At 49.7% G+C, this 18895-nt stretch overlaps 8 protein-coding genes across 8 annotated transcripts; 4 read left to right on the top strand and 4 right to left on the bottom strand.

The window, feature by feature from the left end:
* Positions 1 to 177: 177 nt before the first annotated feature.
* On the bottom strand, positions 178 to 1133 carry CI109_104858 (uncharacterized protein; the record flags this gene model as incomplete). Its single annotated transcript, XM_032007280.1, has 4 exons — positions 178 to 519; positions 643 to 729; positions 813 to 1000; positions 1124 to 1133. The coding sequence occupies 4 exons, from the start codon at positions 1131 to 1133 to the stop codon at positions 178 to 180; spliced, it is 627 nt and encodes a 208-aa protein (XP_031858394.1).
* A 270-nt stretch (positions 1134 to 1403) lies between these two features.
* On the top strand, positions 1404 to 7353 carry CI109_104857 (uncharacterized protein; the record flags this gene model as incomplete). Its single annotated transcript, XM_032007281.2, has 14 exons — positions 1404 to 1432; positions 1510 to 2018; positions 2083 to 2277; positions 2349 to 2423; positions 2497 to 2612; positions 2669 to 2950; positions 3004 to 3521; positions 3591 to 4833; positions 4894 to 4990; positions 5049 to 5271; positions 5351 to 5433; positions 5493 to 5669; positions 7081 to 7165; positions 7227 to 7353. 14 exons carry the CDS (start codon positions 1404 to 1406, stop codon positions 7351 to 7353), a joined length of 3759 nt encoding a protein of 1252 aa, XP_031858395.2.
* Positions 7354 to 7920: 567 nt separating this feature from the next.
* Positions 7921 to 10368, bottom strand: CI109_104856 (uncharacterized protein; the record flags this gene model as incomplete). The annotated part of the gene is made up of 5 exons (XM_032007282.2): positions 7921 to 8631; positions 8692 to 9160; positions 9217 to 9435; positions 9503 to 9963; positions 10036 to 10368. The coding sequence occupies 5 exons, from the start codon at positions 10366 to 10368 to the stop codon at positions 7921 to 7923; spliced, it is 2193 nt and encodes a 730-aa protein (XP_031858396.2).
* A 423-nt stretch (positions 10369 to 10791) lies between these two features.
* Positions 10792 to 12320, top strand: CI109_104855 (uncharacterized protein; the record flags this gene model as incomplete). The annotated part of the gene is made up of 2 exons (XM_032007283.1): positions 10792 to 11910; positions 11982 to 12320. The coding sequence occupies 2 exons, from the start codon at positions 10792 to 10794 to the stop codon at positions 12318 to 12320; spliced, it is 1458 nt and encodes a 485-aa protein (XP_031858397.1).
* Positions 12321 to 12512: 192 nt separating this feature from the next.
* CI109_104854 (uncharacterized protein) lies at positions 12513 to 13491 on the bottom strand (the record flags this gene model as incomplete). Its single annotated transcript, XM_032007284.2, has 4 exons — positions 12513 to 12686; positions 12754 to 12825; positions 12897 to 13027; positions 13089 to 13491. 4 exons carry the CDS (start codon positions 13489 to 13491, stop codon positions 12513 to 12515), a joined length of 780 nt encoding a protein of 259 aa, XP_031858398.2.
* Positions 13492 to 13768: 277 nt separating this feature from the next.
* CI109_104853 (uncharacterized protein) lies at positions 13769 to 14654 on the top strand (the record flags this gene model as incomplete). Its single annotated transcript, XM_032007285.1, has 4 exons — positions 13769 to 13781; positions 13850 to 14055; positions 14154 to 14243; positions 14319 to 14654. 4 exons carry the CDS (start codon positions 13769 to 13771, stop codon positions 14652 to 14654), a joined length of 645 nt encoding a protein of 214 aa, XP_031858399.1.
* A 1360-nt stretch (positions 14655 to 16014) lies between these two features.
* CI109_104852 (uncharacterized protein) lies at positions 16015 to 17459 on the top strand (the record flags this gene model as incomplete). Its single annotated transcript, XM_032007286.1, has 3 exons — positions 16015 to 16636; positions 16697 to 17313; positions 17379 to 17459. 3 exons carry the CDS (start codon positions 16015 to 16017, stop codon positions 17457 to 17459), a joined length of 1320 nt encoding a protein of 439 aa, XP_031858400.1.
* A 265-nt stretch (positions 17460 to 17724) lies between these two features.
* CI109_104851 (uncharacterized protein) lies at positions 17725 to 18711 on the bottom strand (the record flags this gene model as incomplete). The annotated part of the gene is made up of 5 exons (XM_032007287.1): positions 17725 to 17774; positions 17852 to 17964; positions 18178 to 18314; positions 18397 to 18475; positions 18629 to 18711. 5 exons carry the CDS (start codon positions 18709 to 18711, stop codon positions 17725 to 17727), a joined length of 462 nt encoding a protein of 153 aa, XP_031858401.1.
* Between the last annotated feature and the right edge of the window lie 184 nt (positions 18712 to 18895).

Here is an 18895-nt window from a genome sequence, read left to right as displayed (position 1 = left end):
ACAACCGTACACGACTGCAAAATAGACAAGATATGTACAACGAAGTGAGAAGTGAGGATTCTCTAGAAGGATGACAATGAGTAAACGTACTTATACAATTAAAAGGGCGAAAACCAGAAGGTGGCTGAGATGCACCTTAGCACGGCTTGACTGTGGATCATGGAAACAAATCGAGCTCTAAGTCATCGCCCTTCTTCGTTTCTCCGCTGTCATGCCTGTCTTCACCCGCCAATTCCTCTTCTTACGGGTCACGATGCTCGCCTTGTCGTGTTCGCGGCGCTGCAATGCTGGGTTGCGGGATGCAAGGGTATCCTTCCTCTCATTACCATTGCTGACTGTCAACATGTAGTCCGCGTGATACTCTGGCGACGCGCCGCCGATGGACGACCAGATGGTCCTCACTTTCTGTTCGTGAGTCGTGTCCTCTGTGAAAGCTTGATTGTAGAAGCGAAGCCAGGAATTGAGGTACTCGTCCGGAATCGCGCGAAATTGGTCGATCGTACCGGGCCGTCGGTGATTCTACATAACCCACGAGTCAGTCGCTGAAGTGTATCCTTAAAGGGAGCAAAATGCCATTATCTGGCCAACCTTCCACGCCGGCGCCTGTTGACACAACCGGCTTCCAACACATTCGAAACTCACCTTTGGCATATCGTCCGGATAAGTCTTGCCGTCTATGGCAACTGGAAGTATAGGGTGTCCCAGTGCTTGCATGCGAGCGTTGAGTTCCTAACAGCCATAAGATCAGATTTTGATCACTGACGGGATGTCTGACAATGATTCCGCCGCCGCCGATGGGCTTAGCGACTCACAATTGACCTGAGGGTCTGAGCTCTGTTGTCCGACCTTTTCCTATTCTCTACCATCAACTCGCGAGTCCCTCGCAGATCTCGATTGAGGCGTTTGAGCATGACCACCGCGAGCTCCCAATTTTCTTCATCCGAGTGTGTGTCCGTCCATCGGGTGACTGCGTCTCTATCAGATAAGTCGAGTGAGTTGACTGTAAATGACGCATAGGGGTCAACATAACGAGTCGGCATCAGCTCTGCGCTACATTCATGGATCATCTACTGGTGGAGAACCTCTGATTATATTCGCAGAGGCATAGATGACCTGTACTTACTGTCGATCATGTTGGCGTTTCTTGGTAATGAAAAAGGTTGAAAGAAGGTGAAGTTGAATTCATTCAACCAACTTCACGGCTACTCAATGCACAAAGCCAGCGATCACAACATGCCCTTGTTACGTAACGATATTTCCCGCAGACGCTCTCCGGAGGGACACCGACTGATTAGAATAATGTTGCGTTTCTTGTAGACATGATCGTTTACGACAAAGCTTACAGCTCTAAATGGCTGGAAGCGAGTGGTCTTGACGATGATCCGATGCCTTATTCGGATACCATGAACCGTCTGACGAACGCATTCTCCTCGTACGTTTGGCACCTCCTTCATATCTTCTTGTCTGCTCACCTCCACCGGCTAATTGACATCTTGTCCTATGTATCAGAGCCATCCCAAGCTCCGGGTCCGATGCATCTTCAGTACACGCTCGCGATTCCCCCAGAGTATCCTCGCCTCTCGAACCATCTTTCTCATCTTCGACACATCTACCTACACGACAAACGACCAATATCGATCGTCGAATTATCACTCAGAATCTAATATACGATGATCCGAGATCAATATACCACCCTACCGCTTCGTCTTCATCAGTGGGAACCGGAGGAGGAAGCTCAGGATTCTCAGAATCGCGATTACTGTCCAGTCTCAGTAGACCAGGCTTGTTAAGACATCGAACCGATGATGGGACAGGCGGACGAGGAGGTAGTCAAGCGCCTACACCGCGGGTGAGAAGTCAAAGTAGGGAGAGAGATAAGGGCGTTAGAGTCAATTTGATGGCGGCTGCAAATAACACATCTAGAAGAGGATGGGGGATGAACTCGGCTACAGGAACAACGAGGCTCAATGGTATGGCTCAAGGACCGGATGGGAAATATGCTATCGGTGGAGGTCAATGTGCGTGAACGTTCGAAAGCTATATGTTTTGATTATAGCTTGGTACTGATCTCTCACTCTGTAGACTTGCGAGTATTTCAGGTCTACGATCCTTCGAGTGGTTCCGCTACACCCATTTTCAGCCAGGACGAAACTTCGAGAGACAGAACAACGATAGCAAGGGGTTCAGGAGGTGTCACCATTTCCGAGGTTGTCAATCTGTGGAAGGGATCATGGCCTGTGGGGAAAGGTGTCAATGATCTAGACTGGGGAATTGGAGGTGAGTTATACTCGCTATACAAATGAAGTTGATGTCTTCCTCCCGCTGATGTATTGAGTCGCTCTCTGAAGCTTTCGAGAATAAGGTGGTGACGGCGACGCCGAGCGGAAACATCATGCTCTTCGATGTCGAGAGGGGAAAGCTTGGTGAGTGACACTTGCGTGCTATCCCAAAAAGGCTTCATCATTTTAGCGACACTGACCACGTCCACGGGTTCAGATAAGGACATATCAAGTGGAACATTCCGTCCAATGAATTGCGTCCGATTATGTCGTGTGCCAGCGTTTGGACATTCTGCATTGACGGGTGGTACAGAAGGATCTGTTCGGTACTGGGTAGGTCCTATCATCTCTAGAGGGCAACTGTCTGGTTCTGACAGAATCCCTTCTAGGACTTACGGGAGCGAGACCCTTCAAATAGGAAACAGATCAAACACTCATCACCAGTTACGTCGCTCTGCTTCTCACCAGAGGAGCCATACCACTTCGTAGTAGGTCTAGAGGATGGGTCGATCCGGAGATACGATTTCCGAATGCCCGCAAAGAGTATTGGGAAGGCGTATGGAGCACATGGGAGCAAAGCGGTCATGGACCTCAAGTGGAAGGACGGAGATGAACGTGAAGGTGGAAGTGGCGGTTGGTTGGCCAGTGCCGGAGCGGACAAGACTGTTCAGGTGAGATCATCTCAATTCATGTGAACATCTAGAACTGATCGTTATCTTAACAGATTTGGGATATGAGTCAACAGTGGGACAAGTCTCCAACACCCGTACACACGCTACACACCGCCCACCCGGTCAGAAGGGTAGCTTGGCGACCCGATCATCCGACCGAACTCATTGTCGTCCCCCTCACCCAACCACTCTCGTCCACCGGAACAGTTGACTCATCTTCTCCTCATCCCAACAATGCTCAAGCAGACTCCGACCCTACTTGCTCGCATACGGATGAGGAGGCGCATCTTGAGATTTGGCATGTTCGACGGCATTACCTTGCTAAGTACGTTTTGCAGAGTCAAGACGGAGTGGCTGTGGACGTCGCTTGGTCGGAAGGCGAGCAGTCCCTCGTAGCTTGTTTCCAGAACGGTGGATTTGCAAAAATGGACGTTAAGGGCAAGATAGCGAATAGGAGTTTGGCTTTGCCGATGGACGCTGTGCCAAGACAAGTGGTGGCCTGGAGCCCAAAAGGCGAGCTCGTGTACGCTCTGGACCGGTTCAGACCCGGAGAGATTCCTTTCGATGATCTGTGAGTGACGATGATAATAGGAGGTCCCGCGACGTAAGTGTGACATCGTTAGCTAACACTTTGTTTTAGTAAACCTGAGTACGCCGGTCATTGGGACAAAGTGGGCCGACACACGTCATCAGTGTCCGATCCACCATACGAACCGCTTCAAACGATCGGATTCCTGCCTTTCCCAGAAACTGACGAAGCGGAATTTGCATACCTCGCCAAATGGTACAAACTCGAAGGGGAAGCACCTGAGACCTTGTGTCAATGGAACAGAGATATCGCTCAGTGGTGTGGACGAGAGGATGACGCTCGTCTGTGGTCGTTCTTGAAGCTCTTGATCGAAGAGTTCGCGCCGTCGGCGGACGGTTTCAACGAGGACGTTTTCAGTCAACCACTTCCTTCTACTGCACGATTGCAATCACCGTTGAACCTGTCCCCCACAAGGGGAGCTGAATCTCCAGTCTCGCATCAAGCAACGAAAAGAGGTAGCTACGATCGAGCGATCGCTCCTATCCCTTTGGAGAGGGTCGATCAAGCATTATTCGATGTATCCACTGATGCCGTCGAAGAACTGCTATCAACCGCTTCTTCGTCTTCTCGATCGACTAGATCATACTCTGATTCGGACGAGGACGAGGACGGCACTCCCCCTTCACGATCCCGATTCCTCGCTTTTGCCCCGCCTGAGGTTGCAGCCCCTCCAGCCAGTGAAGGCAGGCACGGATCGGTTGTGACGATTACACCGCGAGCAGTGTCAGGAAAATCGGATCAAGCAAGAGATTTATCTCCGGGTTCCTCAGATGGCAGTCCGCCTGAACCATCCGTCATCACCTCCAGTCCTACTGCTGGCGTCAATAACAATAGTGCCGGTGTGAGTGGCGGGATATCCGCGATAAATAGCAAGAAAAGCAGTCTGTCGAAGATGACCGCTTCAAGGATATTGGCTGCGTCTGATTTCCCAGACCCATATGGGATCGTACCTGACACATCTGGCTGGACCTCGCGAACCAGTACAAGATCATCACCCACCCCCGTGATTTTAAACCACTCTACTCGAGCTTCACCATCGCCTATGTCGACTGCCAATCAAGGCGAATCGACACAGACCGCATCTATGTCGAGAGGCGAGTCCCAGAACAACACTCCGATTGTTGGGAGTGGTACAAACAAGCAGACAGTCGGAGTGCCTCCGGGGATAGAAGGTGCCCCGGTTCGAGCTCCCGTGAGGGGTAAGTCAGATAGATTTGACACAAAGGATTGGGAAGAATACAAGAAGAGGAGAGTAGAAGGTCTCATGGTATGGTGGCAGGGGTGTGTGGATGATGTGAGTCGACTCTGTAAGGCGTAAGGCGGAGCGGATGACTGACAAGAAAATGTGATTCAGGGAGAGATGCAGCTCGCAACTGCGGTGTATGTGATTGGATCCTGCGTTGCGAAGTTCCCAAAGCATCAATGCGAACGACTCGTCCATGCTTACGTTGGTGAGTGTGCAAAACCCAAACGGTGTCGCTCCTTTGCTGACGTATATCGTTTTGGTAGATATGCTTGAACGACATCGCCTTCCTATACCGGCTGCGTATATCCGACAGCACGGCCTCACCCCTTCTCTGGAAATAACGGCGCAAGATGAGGGTATGACCCATACCTTCCACTGTCAGCGATGTGGAAAATCGACAGGGAGTTTGGAGGATATTGGTGTCGAAGGCAAGGTGTTTTGGTGGTGCAAGAAATGTCGGATGGGAGCGAAGATTTGCGCTGTTTGGTGAGTCTATGTCATCTGTTGTATCAGGTGTCATTGTTCGTGTGATTTCGGTGTGGGAGCTGACAATTACCCTGCACAGCCGAAAGCGCATTAAAGGACTTTGGATGGGCTGCAGAAAGTGCAATCACGGTGGCCATCAAAATTGCATGCGACTGTATCTTAGTGAGTGTTCAAAGCTTCGTTGTATCTGAATATGGCTGCTGAACTTTGCTCCTTCCCAGGTCACGCATCGCTTATGCCAGACACTTCTTCAAACCAAGCCATTAACCCATCTTCCGCCGCGAGCAGCGCTGGCAATGCCTCTGGATTCGTCACGACAGCGAGTCTGACAACAACAGAACATTCAGACCACCATGGTGATGGGGCGGATAATGATACGCATGTTGGAGGGGGATGGAGTGCGTGTCCAACAGGGTGTGGGTGTAGGTGTAGGAGAGTTCCCGGAGGTACGATGGACGATGGTGTTGTATGATTATTCAGAGGAATTGCATATTATTGCTATGTACAGAGAACGACAATAATAACATCGATTGAACGGCAGTACCAACGTCAAGCTGGGTAGAAGGTACTACATGTAGGTGGGGGATCCCTCAGTGAGATCGGTCAACGAACACACTGTACTGAGCAGCTCTCTATCCTTATCGTTGCTTCTCACTGACCAGGAGCCGACTCTACTTGGTCTTGGACCTCCTCTTCTTGTTCCTACTGAATGTCTCTGTTGACTTCGGACGGACCATCCGATTGATCTACCATTGTGTTCGGTTGGACTTGGGCCTGTGGCAGAGTTCCGCCGATAGCTGTCCAAATCGACCAAGCCTTCTCCTGCTGCAAGGGTGTCGGTCCGCAAGGTAGGGAATATAACTTGACCCATTGGTCAAGATGTTCAATGGGCATAGAAACGTAATCGATGAACACTTGCGGCTTTTGATATGCCTATCAAATAACGTCAACTTTGTCAATGGGTTGATGAGGTGACTATGTGATTTAACTCGACTTAAAAGTTGCATCCCATCTGGAAACGATTTACCGTCCAACGTTTCAGGATCTATCTCATCGCTGAATCCCATCGCATATGTCTCTCCCATCCACAAATATGAATACAATTTCAATTAGCTAACCAGCCTTCGTTTCGTCCCTCTTCGTTTGTGGTTGTGGTCGGGGGAAAACGTCATATGCCTTGACTCACCCTTCGGAAATGGTCTGTAGCCATTCGGTCTATCGAATCGATAGTCCTTTGCACAGTGGTACAACAGTTATCCAAACTTTCAGCGGTCAATTCCCACATTTTCTTCAAATCGACTTTGTCAATGAATTTTTGTGCAGCGTCAAGTTGTAAAATCGGCATTGTATTGAGGACTGAGATCAACGTTCACGCGTTGGCATGGCATTGGACTAATGTGTACGCAAGTTGTTCTTTACTCACGGGACCTTGATGGTGTGAATGATGACATGCTGTTGGGAAAGGATCAGTCCAAGTCACAGTATGAGTACTCGGATAGGATGTCGTACTGAGGAGATGACGCTCTAGAAGTCATGTATATGTAAGTTAATCATGGAGAAGTCCAAGCTTACGACGTATGTCATTTCGCTGATCGAAGTCTGAACAGAGAAGCAAAGCGGGGCTGTCAAGGCGATCAATCATTCTGGGTTTCCGTGTGTGTGCGAGGTGGGGCTTCTTGTGGAGTGATCGAACAGTCGGGTGCAAAGGGATGGAGTGCCGCAATCGTGATCCAACCCCGTCTTTCTCATCCCAATCTTGCCTCCCTGTCTCCGAGCAGGACATATCTGATGTGTTGGACTTTGTCACAGCAATGGTTTTCGATAACACCTCGTTACTGCAGCGATTAGATTTGCAGCAGCCACGTCGAAGACCAGTTGACGATATTGGTGTATGGTACGTTATTTATAGGGCCTTTTCGGGACAATGCTGCTGAAAGCTTACTTGAACTTATCAGGCCCTTACGAATTCGCACAGCGACAATATGGCCGCCCAAGTGCTGTCGAACATTGCTGAGCTCAACGACAAGCTCGATGTTGAGATTGCTACGACTCGCGCTGAGTATGAAACGACCATTAACATAGTGAGTTACGTGTTTCCCTTGAAATATACTCTCACAATATCATGCTTTGAGATGAATGCTGAACAGAAGGGATTTGGACACTGGTGTACTGTAGGAACGGAATAGGGCTCTTAGTCATCTTCGACTCGATATGCTACCTGTCCCAGTCCATGGCGTCCCGCCGGCCGATGCCCACCGTGAAGATTTCTGCTTATCAGAGTCTTAGCCACTCACTAGATGGGATAGCATCGATGTCCTTACAAGCATTCAACTTGACCAATGACTGGCGCATTATGGTCTTGGTGATCAGAGCGCTTTATCAGTCAATAAGAGAAATGAAGGTGTTGTGGGTCATGCTAGGCGGAGATCCTACCGTCCCACCTCCTTGAGGCAATGACTGTATGTAAGTGCCGCCGCACCTTTTACCCTTCTATACTCGTCGACTGTAAAACTGACAATCTTACAAGGCCGTCTCCGTTCTCTCTGTTCTTCCATATATATGGAATTACGTCGCATTCATAACGCCTCCCTTTAATATAATGATGCAGGTCGTACATCACAGCCTTTCCACGTACTGAACACACAAGAATCAAGCCTCGACGGCCTTCTTCTTCTTCCTCCTCTTCTTCTTACTCTCCCCATCCGCGTCGCCTGCTCCGTCAACGGCTGATTCTACGACTTCCGCCTTTCTTTTCCCCTCTGCCTGTGGCTGCTCCTGCGTACCGTTCCCAGCCTCTGACGATTGACCTTCCTTTCCGTTTGCCTTGGCGTCTCTCTGTCTCTCCTTCCTTCCCTTTCTCTTAGTCGACCTCTTCTCCTGCTCCCTATCTCCATACCCATTATCTCTCTCCCTGTTTGACGACTCGCCGCCTTGTTGTTCCCAAGATTTGTTCTCCTCACCCCATCTTCTGTTCCTCAACTCATCCTTCAAATCTCTCACTCTCTTGCCTAGGCCCATACCAGCCATTCCAATTCCGCCTTTCTTGTACGGTGCGATGGACTTGACGCCCACAACCTTGTTCAACTCTTCGTCCGTCGCTAGCAAGATCTCGACAGGAGACAAACCGAACGATGTTGGCGGGGCTTTAGTGTATTTGAATTTCGTGGGCAGGTCGCCAATCATATCTTCGTGGTCAAGCGCTCGGTACTCTTCCATGGCCTCTTTCACTTTCTTAGCCTTGTCCGCGACGGTGAGATCAGCTTCTTCGGAAGGAAGTTGGACGTCAGGAGTCGGAGCTCGATGCTTGTTACGTTTTCGCTGCTTCTTCTTCGATGGCTCAGCGTCAATGAAGTCGGCGTCCTGTGAGGTCCACTATCAATAATCGTCCAATGTGGAAGACATAAATGGCGGTAGACTTACCATGTTGATCGGCCCCTCGTCGTCCTCATTGTATGTCTGATCCACCTCCATGTCGTTCCCGCCATCATTCTCCTCATCATCAAACTCATCATACTCCGCATCGCCTAAATCATCATTCCAGATAGGTTTTCCATCCTCATCTTCTGCCTCATCGACCTTGCTCAACATGCCTCCAACGACCTTCTCCCACTCTCCTTCGTCCCATTCACCGTCCAACACCTTCTCCAATTGGTCCCAGTCCACCTCGCCTTCCACTCCCTCTGCCGCTAGATCCTGTTTGAGACTCGTCATCCTCTTCTCCATCTCTCTTCGCTTGGATCCCTTCTTCTTCTTGAGATCCTCTTCCAATGCCGCCTTCTCAGCAGCTTTTCGTTCGGCACGTCGTGCTCGTTTCGACTTTCGAGCATCATCCGGTCGTCGGACAAGAGAAGGGATATCTCGAGGATGGGCAGCTATAGTGGAAGCGCCACTAAGGTCATTATATGTCAGTTGACCATTCGCAAGTGAAATATAAATTCCACTTACGGCTCTTCGAATCGGAAGTTGTATTCCGTTTCGAACTGTTCTGCCTTTTCGTCAAAGTCGTCTTCGGCCTCTAGTGCTCCCCATGGATGGCTTGAAGACGAAGCTTTTGGCTTGGCGACAGCAACCTCTGCAACTTCCTCCTTCTCCACACCGACGACTTCGTCATAAGTGGGTACGTGATCGTCCGTTCGGTCAATCCATCCTCGGTTCAAAATATAACTGTGATGCAGAGTTTAAGTATCCTCCCTGTGACAAAATTGCGACTGGAAATAGCCACACCACTCACTTCATCAAGAAATCGTCATCCGCTTTTGCCTTCTTAGCCTTCTTCTCCAACTTTCTCGCAGCTAACTCCTCTTTCTCAACTTTCGAAAGCACTTTCTCCTCTTCCTGTTCTTCCTCATCTTCGCTGTCCACTTCTAGATGCTTCGCAACAGGAGCGTCACCCATTCCCAAAATCTTCCTCACTTCTTCCTCGCCGCCTCCCATCTCCAATAGGAACTGTCTGTACTCCTCTTCATCCTGATCGACCTCTTCGTCGTCCTTATCTCGCTTGACAGGCCCGAACTCGTCATCTTCTTCTTCGTCGTCTTCGGGAACAAGGGACTTGAATGCTGAGACTGCTTCTTGTCGAAGTATATATTGCGATTGAACATATGGAAGCGGCTCGGGTTGGTCTTCTTCCTCATCGTCTGCGTTGTTGCCTGACAAGAGCTTGCTTCGATGGTAGTCGGACAGCAAATAAGGCTGGAGAGCGAATGATATGTATCAGCCTTCGTGTTAATAGAAGTTGAGAACTGCTCAGATTGCACTGCTCACCTTTGCTGCAGCCTTCTTTACGATACCCGCTTTTAAACCCTTCTCCTGAGCTTTCTCTTGAGCCCTTTTCAACTCCTCTTGCAAGATATTCTCTGATCCATACACTTTTGGATCCTTGCTCTTGATCTTGCTCAGCGTTCTCAAAATAGCAGCGTCAAGAGCCGGAGTGAGTTCTTGACCATCTTCATCTTCCGTGACGTCGGATGAGGAGTAGTCTGATTCAGAGTCGAATCCGGTATCTGACCCTGAAGCAGAGCCAGCAGACCGAGTCCGCTGTGCGTTTGGTCTGGATGTCGAGGCTTTGGGGAGCGTCAGCACTGCCCGCTCACGCATACGTGTAGTGGCTTACCTTGCATGATGTCAAGCTCGGTCTTGTTGTGTGTATGATGGAAGAGGACAAGATTTGTTGTGGATCAGAAATCAAAGTGGACCAACTTTTCAAAGTGGAGGCTGGTGCGAATGACTTGATGACGTGGGAATACTTTGCTACGGAAAGTCAAGTGATAAGGATATCTCCGCTGTATGCTGATCGGGCGTGTACGGGTTGGTTGCTTGAGAGGTGACGATTTCAAAAGGTCAATTGCATCCCGGAAATTTCGTACAACCAGAGCAAAGAGAGAGAGAGAGAGCATACGAACGCCCTCTGTACACCTCAACTCTTTTGCATTGACAACAAACCCTCCATCCTTGTTGTCAGCATCCCCTTGACTTTCCTAACACCACTTCCCCGGAAGTCCCTCAGCTTTCGCTCCCACGATGCTTTCCCGATGTGCTCGATCAGCTTCTCGGTCTTTCTCAAAAACAGCTCGTAAACCTCGTCGAGCTTTAACCACCTCCTCTTCCCTGTCTTCACCATCGGCCTCCACCCCTCGTCAACAATCTGCGTGGGCAGCAGCTACTGAATCAGCACATTCTGTCCTGACACCACCCTCCGCTCCTTCTTCCTCTACAGCTACATCGCTCGACGACCCGTTATCAGCTATCAACGCAGAGATCGGTAATCTGAAATCGTCATTATGGCGAATGTTGGGTTCCTCCAATGCTTCCCTGGATACCGTTGCGAAGTACTATTTCCAAGCGGAGGGGAAACATCTCAGGCCTCTGTTGGTGCTCTTGATGAGTCAAGCGACGAACGGATTAGGAGGGAGAGGATGGGAACAGGTTCAATTGGAAGGAAGAGGGAGAAGTATGGATGATAGTTTGACAGTAGAAGGAGGAGTGTTGAACGATTGGAATCCGGAGGTTTATGGATCAGAACCGACAACCAACTCTATGGTCTTTGCCGATCCATTTAGAATACCAAACCCTTCATCATCCAGCCAACAACGACCACCGCCACCTCCACCGATCCTACCTTCACCCTTCGATTCGACCATCTCTTCACCTGGCGAACCTTCGATCTTGCCGACTCAGAGAAGATTAGCAAGTATAACAGAGATGATTCACGTCGCTTCTCTGCTTCATGACGATGTCATTGACGCTTCAGATCTCCGTCGAGGAACGCCTTCCGCTCCCTCAGCATTTGGAAACAAACTCTCGATCCTGTCTGGTGATTTCCTGCTGGGCAGAGCTTCCGTCGCTCTTGCTCGACTGGGATCTAGCGAAGTGGTGGAGTTACTGGCAACGGTCATTGCGAACCTGATAGAAGGCGAGGTCATGCAATTACGAGCGACGAGTGAGCCCGAGAAGGCACCAACGCAGAAGGGATTCGAGGATTACATGAGAAAAACGTACTTGAAGACGGCGAGTCTGATGGCGAAGAGTGCGAGGGCAGCGGTTATCCTGGGAGGATGTGGCGGTGGAGTGACCAAGGAGGGAGACTGGGTCAAGGATGTCGCATATGGATATGGACGAAACCTTGGTATTGCGTTCCAGGTGAGTGGCACTTCAGTCCCCCAATGGTCGAGTCTTCAGTGACATCTTACTGACTCCCTACGCGTATTCAGCTTATTGACGACGCACTCGACTTCCTCCCTCCTGATCCTACACTTGGCAAACCCTCTCTGGGTGCAGACCTCCGATTAGGCCTGGCGACCGCTCCTGCCCTCTTCGCATGGGAGAAATACCCCGATCTCGGACCATTGATCCTTCGGAAATTCTCAGAACCGGGAGATGTGGAGATCGCACGAGAAATAGTGGGCAAGAGTGATGGATTGGCGAGAACAGTGGATCTTGCGAGGCAGTTTGCGGGCGAGGCGCGGAGTTTGGTGGAGATGTTACCGCCAAGCGGAGCGAGGGACGCGTTGGTGCAACTGACCGTGAAGGTTGTAGAGAGGGTCAAGTAGATGTGACATGACGACGGAGTTATCGACAACAACAGAATCACGCCATAGACACACGATAGACATACCGGAGATTGGAAAAGAAGCGTTTAAAGGAAGCGCTCCACCGATGAGAATAGATGAACCATTCATGCATTTGCATATGCAGTACTACACAACAACTTTACAACCTTCTGAGAGCGGGATTTCGAGCTTTCAATGAGGGATAACGCTACTAAGCGGCCCACCGGTAATGATCGACACGATCTTGTTCATCATCATGGTAGCCCACCCTGCCTGATTAGGGATGTTGTAAAACGCAAGCAAATTACTGGCCTGCTGTTCGGTCGACCGGGCCAAGGCGTTGAAGTTGGTCAACCTTGCAGCATACTACCGGCGTTCGCTATTCCGTCAGTGCAGGGCCTGAAAATTACCAAGGTAGGGGAACATAACTTACAGGGGGTTGTGCACCATCCATTGGCACCAACTCGTGGGCTAAACCGAGCTTGCTGAACGCTTTGTTTTTGAGCTGTGGTTAAAAAATCTTTGATCAGCCGAGGCGGCTCAGGGTTTAGTGACACAATACAGTAAACAGCTCACAATCGTCCAAATGGTCACGAATTTATTACCGATTTCTCCTTCCAGCCTCCCAATGTCTGCAGTCAGTCGAGCATTGACAATCTGAAAATGTGCCAGCTGAGGCCCTATGGGCAATTGCCCTACAGCAATACCTGACGGCGGTTTCAGAATACCTCAGATCCATTGTTATATTCAACAAAGCCATCCACTCACGAGTCAAGAGCACTTCCTCACGAAAATGGATCGCCGCGATTAGTTCGGGGCGCGTACTGTTTCCGTAGACTTTCAGAGTGTCGACAAACTGTTCGACATCGAGGGCATCGTCGTCAGATGCTGGTACAGGAACGATTCCACCTTGTATCAGTGGGAACTGCGCAGACAGCGCATGATTGACAAGAATAGGGGGTATGACTATATTTGGAAGAGGGAGTGGTGCTGGTGCCGCCATTGTCGCTGATTTTAGCCAAGTGAAGAAGTTGTGGATGAAGAGAATAGGAATGTTAGACCATCGAAAAGACTTGGACGGAGAGAAGTAACTGACAGTTTTGCCACATTCACTCAACGTTGTCTGTCCAGTAGGATGACCGAGCGCTGTATGGCCTGTGAACCGAACCATGGATATGTTTCATGTTGATTAAATCTGCTCCTGTGTACTGGGCACTGTCCTTGTTTGTTCATGAGGCAGAGTATTGACAAGTCGAGACTCTTGCCGTCTTCTACATGTACGCATACAGTACAAGTGCCACAGCGTGTCTGTTCTTATGTAACACAACTCACAGTGACAGAGTCGCGTCACTGTCTCGTTCACAGCTATCATATGTCTGTCTCTTCAACAACCCAATCATCAGAATCAAAGCGATAGCTAGATCTCAAGTACCGCTGTGCCCCTCACAATGGCACTGACTGGTGAGTCCATCTTTCTGCTGTTTTGGATTTTCTGCTGATATCACCTGGAAAAACCTGGATCAAATTAGTCGATCTCAAACGACTCGCGCTCGAGCTGGATCTTCGAGATGTAAATCAAATCATCCAGTATTACCGTACCCATACAAAGGAAGAGGTCGAAGCTTTGGAGGTAGCGTTGCTTAAGGACTGCAACAGGATGATGACAGAGATGTCGTCTTCGATAGACAAGACAATTGTCAAGCTGAGAGCTGATCAGGCATCTTTTTTCCAACATGTGAGTCACGACTTCTCCCCTTATGCTCCCTTTTTCGGATCCGTCGACGAACCTCATGTACCAATGATTTGTGAGCTGACGTACTGCATAATCTGTAGATTGGAAACGCTTTTGCGTCTTCTCTAGGTGAAGAAAGTCTCCCCCCACCGTCTATTGGTGGCAAGTTCTACCCTGACGGCATGCCAACGGTTTGTCGATTTCTTACTGTTCACCTCGATGTTTCACGGAACAAGCTGACGTGGATTGATGTCTCTATTCATTAGGAGTACCAAAACCCACAAACGTTCGACGACTGGATTTCCCTTCCAGAAACCTTCCTTAACGCATGGTATCTCTTCTACAAGTCAGACTATGCTCCGAACCCCGTTACCTTGACACCGTTCGACAAATCGTGTGCGATCTGGGCCGCGATTGGAGGTCATCCTGACCTGATGGTGGAACCTGGTTCTGTGCGCACAGCTGCAGCTTCGCTTCAGACCAATCGAGAGATACCAACCGCAAGAAGGGTTTCGAAGAAGAGCTCAGATTTGATCATCAAGGGGAAGAAGAAGAAGGGGAGAAAGGCAAGGACTGTGAACAGTCACGCGGCCCGAACATGAACGCTGTATGAAGTGATAGTTCGTTCGTTCGCTCCTGCGAGATCATGGCGTACTTGTAATGATATCCAAGTTGTATATAATGACCGAACTGTTTATAAAGACATAGCTGTATATAACGCCAGAACTGTGTATAACGACCGAACTGTATATAAGCGACATGACTGTATAGGCACATAGCGTAATGCATATTATTGCACTCTGCATAGCTGAAGCATTCAACACAGAGTGGCATCGATCATTCCGATCGCAATAACTCAGTCTGGACAAGACAATATATTTGACAGTCTTCCTTAGCTTGATCGGACCTTTTCGCTCAGAGGATAAGGTCGCATAATTGATCAAGAAGCAGAAATCAAAAGTATTTGTAAACGGAACAGCAGAAGGAAGTACTGTATCGAGGGAGAAGACAAATGTTCTGGATTCATTGTACCTCAAACCCTGTACGTACGGTTTCTCTCAAATCCAAGGCAGTTCAGCTGGACAATCTGATCTTCCATTTGCTTTATAGCGGAGCGATCATCAAACACTCGTTCTCGTGCTCAAGAGGATACCCGCTCATCAAGTCGGCAGAGGGTAAGGAGGGGTGCGACTGCTGTTCGAGGAAGAAGGTGAAGAAGGTGCATGGTGGAAGCACGATTACTTGACACTCGACCACCTGACCGGTTTGATGAAACATCAACAACTGTCCGACCAAGCACACCCATGCGATATCACACGGGGCAAAGCCAAGCTGTGCCAATCATCCCCGTTGCAAAGGCACTCCAAGCAACAAACTATTCGTAAGCATTCAGAGATCTTCATAGCCTAGTCTGTTACCATAGATATCAGATGATCGCATTGCGACCTCACTCGAGTGCATCGTCATGTCGCCAAGACTGGATGGGTGCCACATCGGACAGCATGCAGATCTTTGGTCGCCAGCCATCTCCTTGAGTCTCGGGTCAATTAGTCGATTTATTATTGCTTATTAGTCTCTTTTGTAATGTTCGATCACCCGATTTTGTAATGTAGATCCGAGCGGCACTAATTACCCTGAAAGTAAAGACAATAAGACATATCAAAACGGGAGGAACGCAAAGCAACAACAGGAAAAGCACAGACGCGTTTCAGTTTCAGTTTTCGCCTCTTGGGGAAGGGAAGGACATACATCCCATCATCAATCATTCAATCATTCATTCAACTCTTCATCATCCTTTTCCTCCTCTCAAACCCTTCATCCCTTCAACCTATCAATCCACCGTGCAGCTCTGTGAGCCTCGTTCTCTACCCCTACCCAACTACGTATCCTGGCGATACAACAAACAACTTCCATCCGACCTCTTTTCTCGTCAATCTTTAAACCTCCTGTCAACTCCACAATATGCACGCTTCGACACTCCTATACGCCCTTCCCCTTCTCTCGCTCTCCTTCTCCGCAACAGCGGCCGCTACTCCCAATGCTGCGTCAGTCGAGGCCCGAGCATTGTACGAAGCAGCTTCACGCAACGTGCATCATGGTCGGAATGCCCACGTCGCTTCAGTTGGAAATATAAGACGGATGATCCCCGGCGCAAACGGTCACGACGGTCAGAAACTCGTCAGAAGAAAGAAATCGAAGAGAGCTTGTAAAGTTGATTCTGGATCTGGATCCGGATCCGCTGCTACCTCGACATCTTCAGCTTCCGAAACGACGGAAACACCTCAAGCAACCACCGCTATTAGCGCTGTAAACAACGTTGCCGTCGGTGCGGGTAAACACTCGTCCACTGCAGCTTCCGAGTCCGCGGTCGCCACTTCATCATCATCTACTTCCGCCGCCGAAGATGAGTACCCGACCAGCTCAGCAGTCACCTCTACCGAGTCTGCACCAGCTACCGCAACCAGTACAAGTTCCGCCGTTGCTGAGACTTCGGCCGCAAGCTCGGGCTCATCATATTCGAGCAATTTCTTCCCCTGGGGAACGGGTTCTGCCAGCTGGACCACTTCCGACAACTCTTTGTCCTGTGAGTAGTGGTTGTATTTACCCTTTGATAACATGTACTGATTGCTGTATACCATCGAAGTCACCGGCGCTCTCAAGCCTCTGACCGCCGGTAAACTCCCTCCTACGTCGAACGCGCCCGACGGATCATCCGGTCTCACCGCCTCGTACCCAAGTGGAACTGTCGGTCTCTCCGCTGCCGGATTCTCATTCTACACCGAAGGTGCCCACAATGGCGTCGCCGTCGATTCCGCCAAGGAAGTCTCCATGTCATACTCTGTCTACTTGCAAGACGGTTTCCAATTCCAAAAAGGAGGAAAGATGCCTGGTCTCTACGGTGGAACGAGTTTGGCGCAGGCTAAGAGCTGTAGTGGTGGACGACAAGATTCGCGGGACAGCTGTTTCTCCGCGAGATTGATGTGGAGAACCAACGGTGCAGGAGAGGTCTACGATTATCTTCCCGTCCCTTACACCGAGACCGACACTGGTTATGGCGAGTCCATCGAGCGAGGTGCATACACTTGGGCAACAGGCAGATGGCAGACCGTCGCCATCCGAGTCAAGCTCAACGATGTCGGACAAGCCAACGGTGAACAGGAGTTGGTGGTTGATGGACAGAGCGTCATCAACCTTACCGGTCTCACCTTTGCCACCACCGAAGGTACTCGTATTTACGGTATCATGGCCCAAACTTTCTTCGTGAGTCGAGCCGCAGTTCTTTTACTCAACGCGACCATTGTGCTGATGTCGTGTTTCTTTCGCAGGGAGGTCACACCGATGATTGGGCTTCACCTCAAGACCAGAAGATCTGGTTCAAGGACTGGTCACTTGCCACCCTTGCCTAAACTACTCGTAGTTCTCAAACCCTTTATTCGCAGACACGCTGACGACCTGAGACGGATTCCGGTAATTTCGTCTTGTATCCCCACTTCGACGTCTATGCTTCTTATCTTTCCGCGCTTTGCTTCACGGGAGAATCTTGTTTGTAGTGTACACAACATCCCAATGCATATGTTTGCGGAAATTATTCCTACGAGAATGGATCTATCTCACTATGTCTCCTTGCAATCAGGCTCAGACACGCACACCTTGTCCAGAGTTTGGGGGAGTCTATTCTTGAATGATGAGTTCCTCGACTTTCCAATCTTCGAACGAGTTGTCTATGCAGCGGTCCCCGGAGATAAAGTCAGTAATGTACTTGGACATGACTGCTTGAACCGTGTTGCATTTCACTCACCAGGAAGATATCGCCGTATGACCAGAGGGATCTTCTTCGCTGCCAGTTCTTTCAGAGCAATCTCAAGTGGGTCTGTCTCTCCTTCCACCGGTACCAAGACGGGTGCATTCATACTGCGATGCGCGAAGGAACATCATTTGTCAGCGTCGTGTGAGGACAACATGGTTTCGTCACTCCTGTCTCCCCGTCTACCATCCTCTCGACAACAACCTCAAGGAAGTTGATCGGAAAACGAGAATGTCATGTATGGGCCACCCAACCTAGCGCCTGGCACTACCAAGCGACCGAACACGACCTTGACGTCCCAGAAGAACTGGACAACTCACCTAATTTGCAACGCTCTTGTACCCAACACTCTTGCTCTTTCATATTTCGTCATATACGGCGTTGTCACTCGTACCTCGTTCGGTTTCGCAGCTTTTCCAGTACGTTGTTTCTCTCCGTCGGTGGGTGCGTTTGATTCCTGCGAAAGGCGGATCGTACCAAATGGACCTTGTCAGCGCACGACGAAGTTGTTGAAAGGACACGAGGGAGAAGAAACTTACGACGATCATGGTCTCGTCGATCTCACCGCCGTTCATACCGTCTTCTTCGTTGTCGGCGTTCTCTCCCTCTGCCTCGTAGCTGATTATGAACAGAGAAACATCAGTAAACCACTTGGCTGGAAGGCTGAAATGGTCGGAAGGGTTGACGATTGACGGTTGTGATGTGAACGAGCGACTACCGCTTGTCTTAGGCCTTCGTGGCCTTAGAGGAACAGAAAGAACTCTGACTCACTTGATCATATCAGGGTCGAGGTAGTCTTCAGCATAATCACCACCCTCGAATCCAGCTTCGTCCATTCTCTCGTCGTCCGACATATTGAGTGTTGTTGTGATGGGGGTGGTAAAGGGAGGAGGCTAGGTCTTTGCAGGTCGGTATCAGGCGAAGGGTTTCGCTGCGATATCTATATATGTGATGGAGTAGAAGACGAGTGTGATATCGTGCGTGCAGTCTTTGTTATTGTGATGTGTTGTGATGTAGAGATCTGAGTGAAGTCGAAGT

The sequence above is a fragment of the Kwoniella shandongensis genome, chromosome 8 (genome assembly GCF_008629635.2).
Source record: "Kwoniella shandongensis chromosome 8, complete sequence".
NCBI lineage: Eukaryota > Fungi > Basidiomycota > Tremellomycetes > Tremellales > Cryptococcaceae > Kwoniella > Kwoniella shandongensis.
This window is presented reverse-complemented; position numbering and strand designations above follow the sequence as displayed.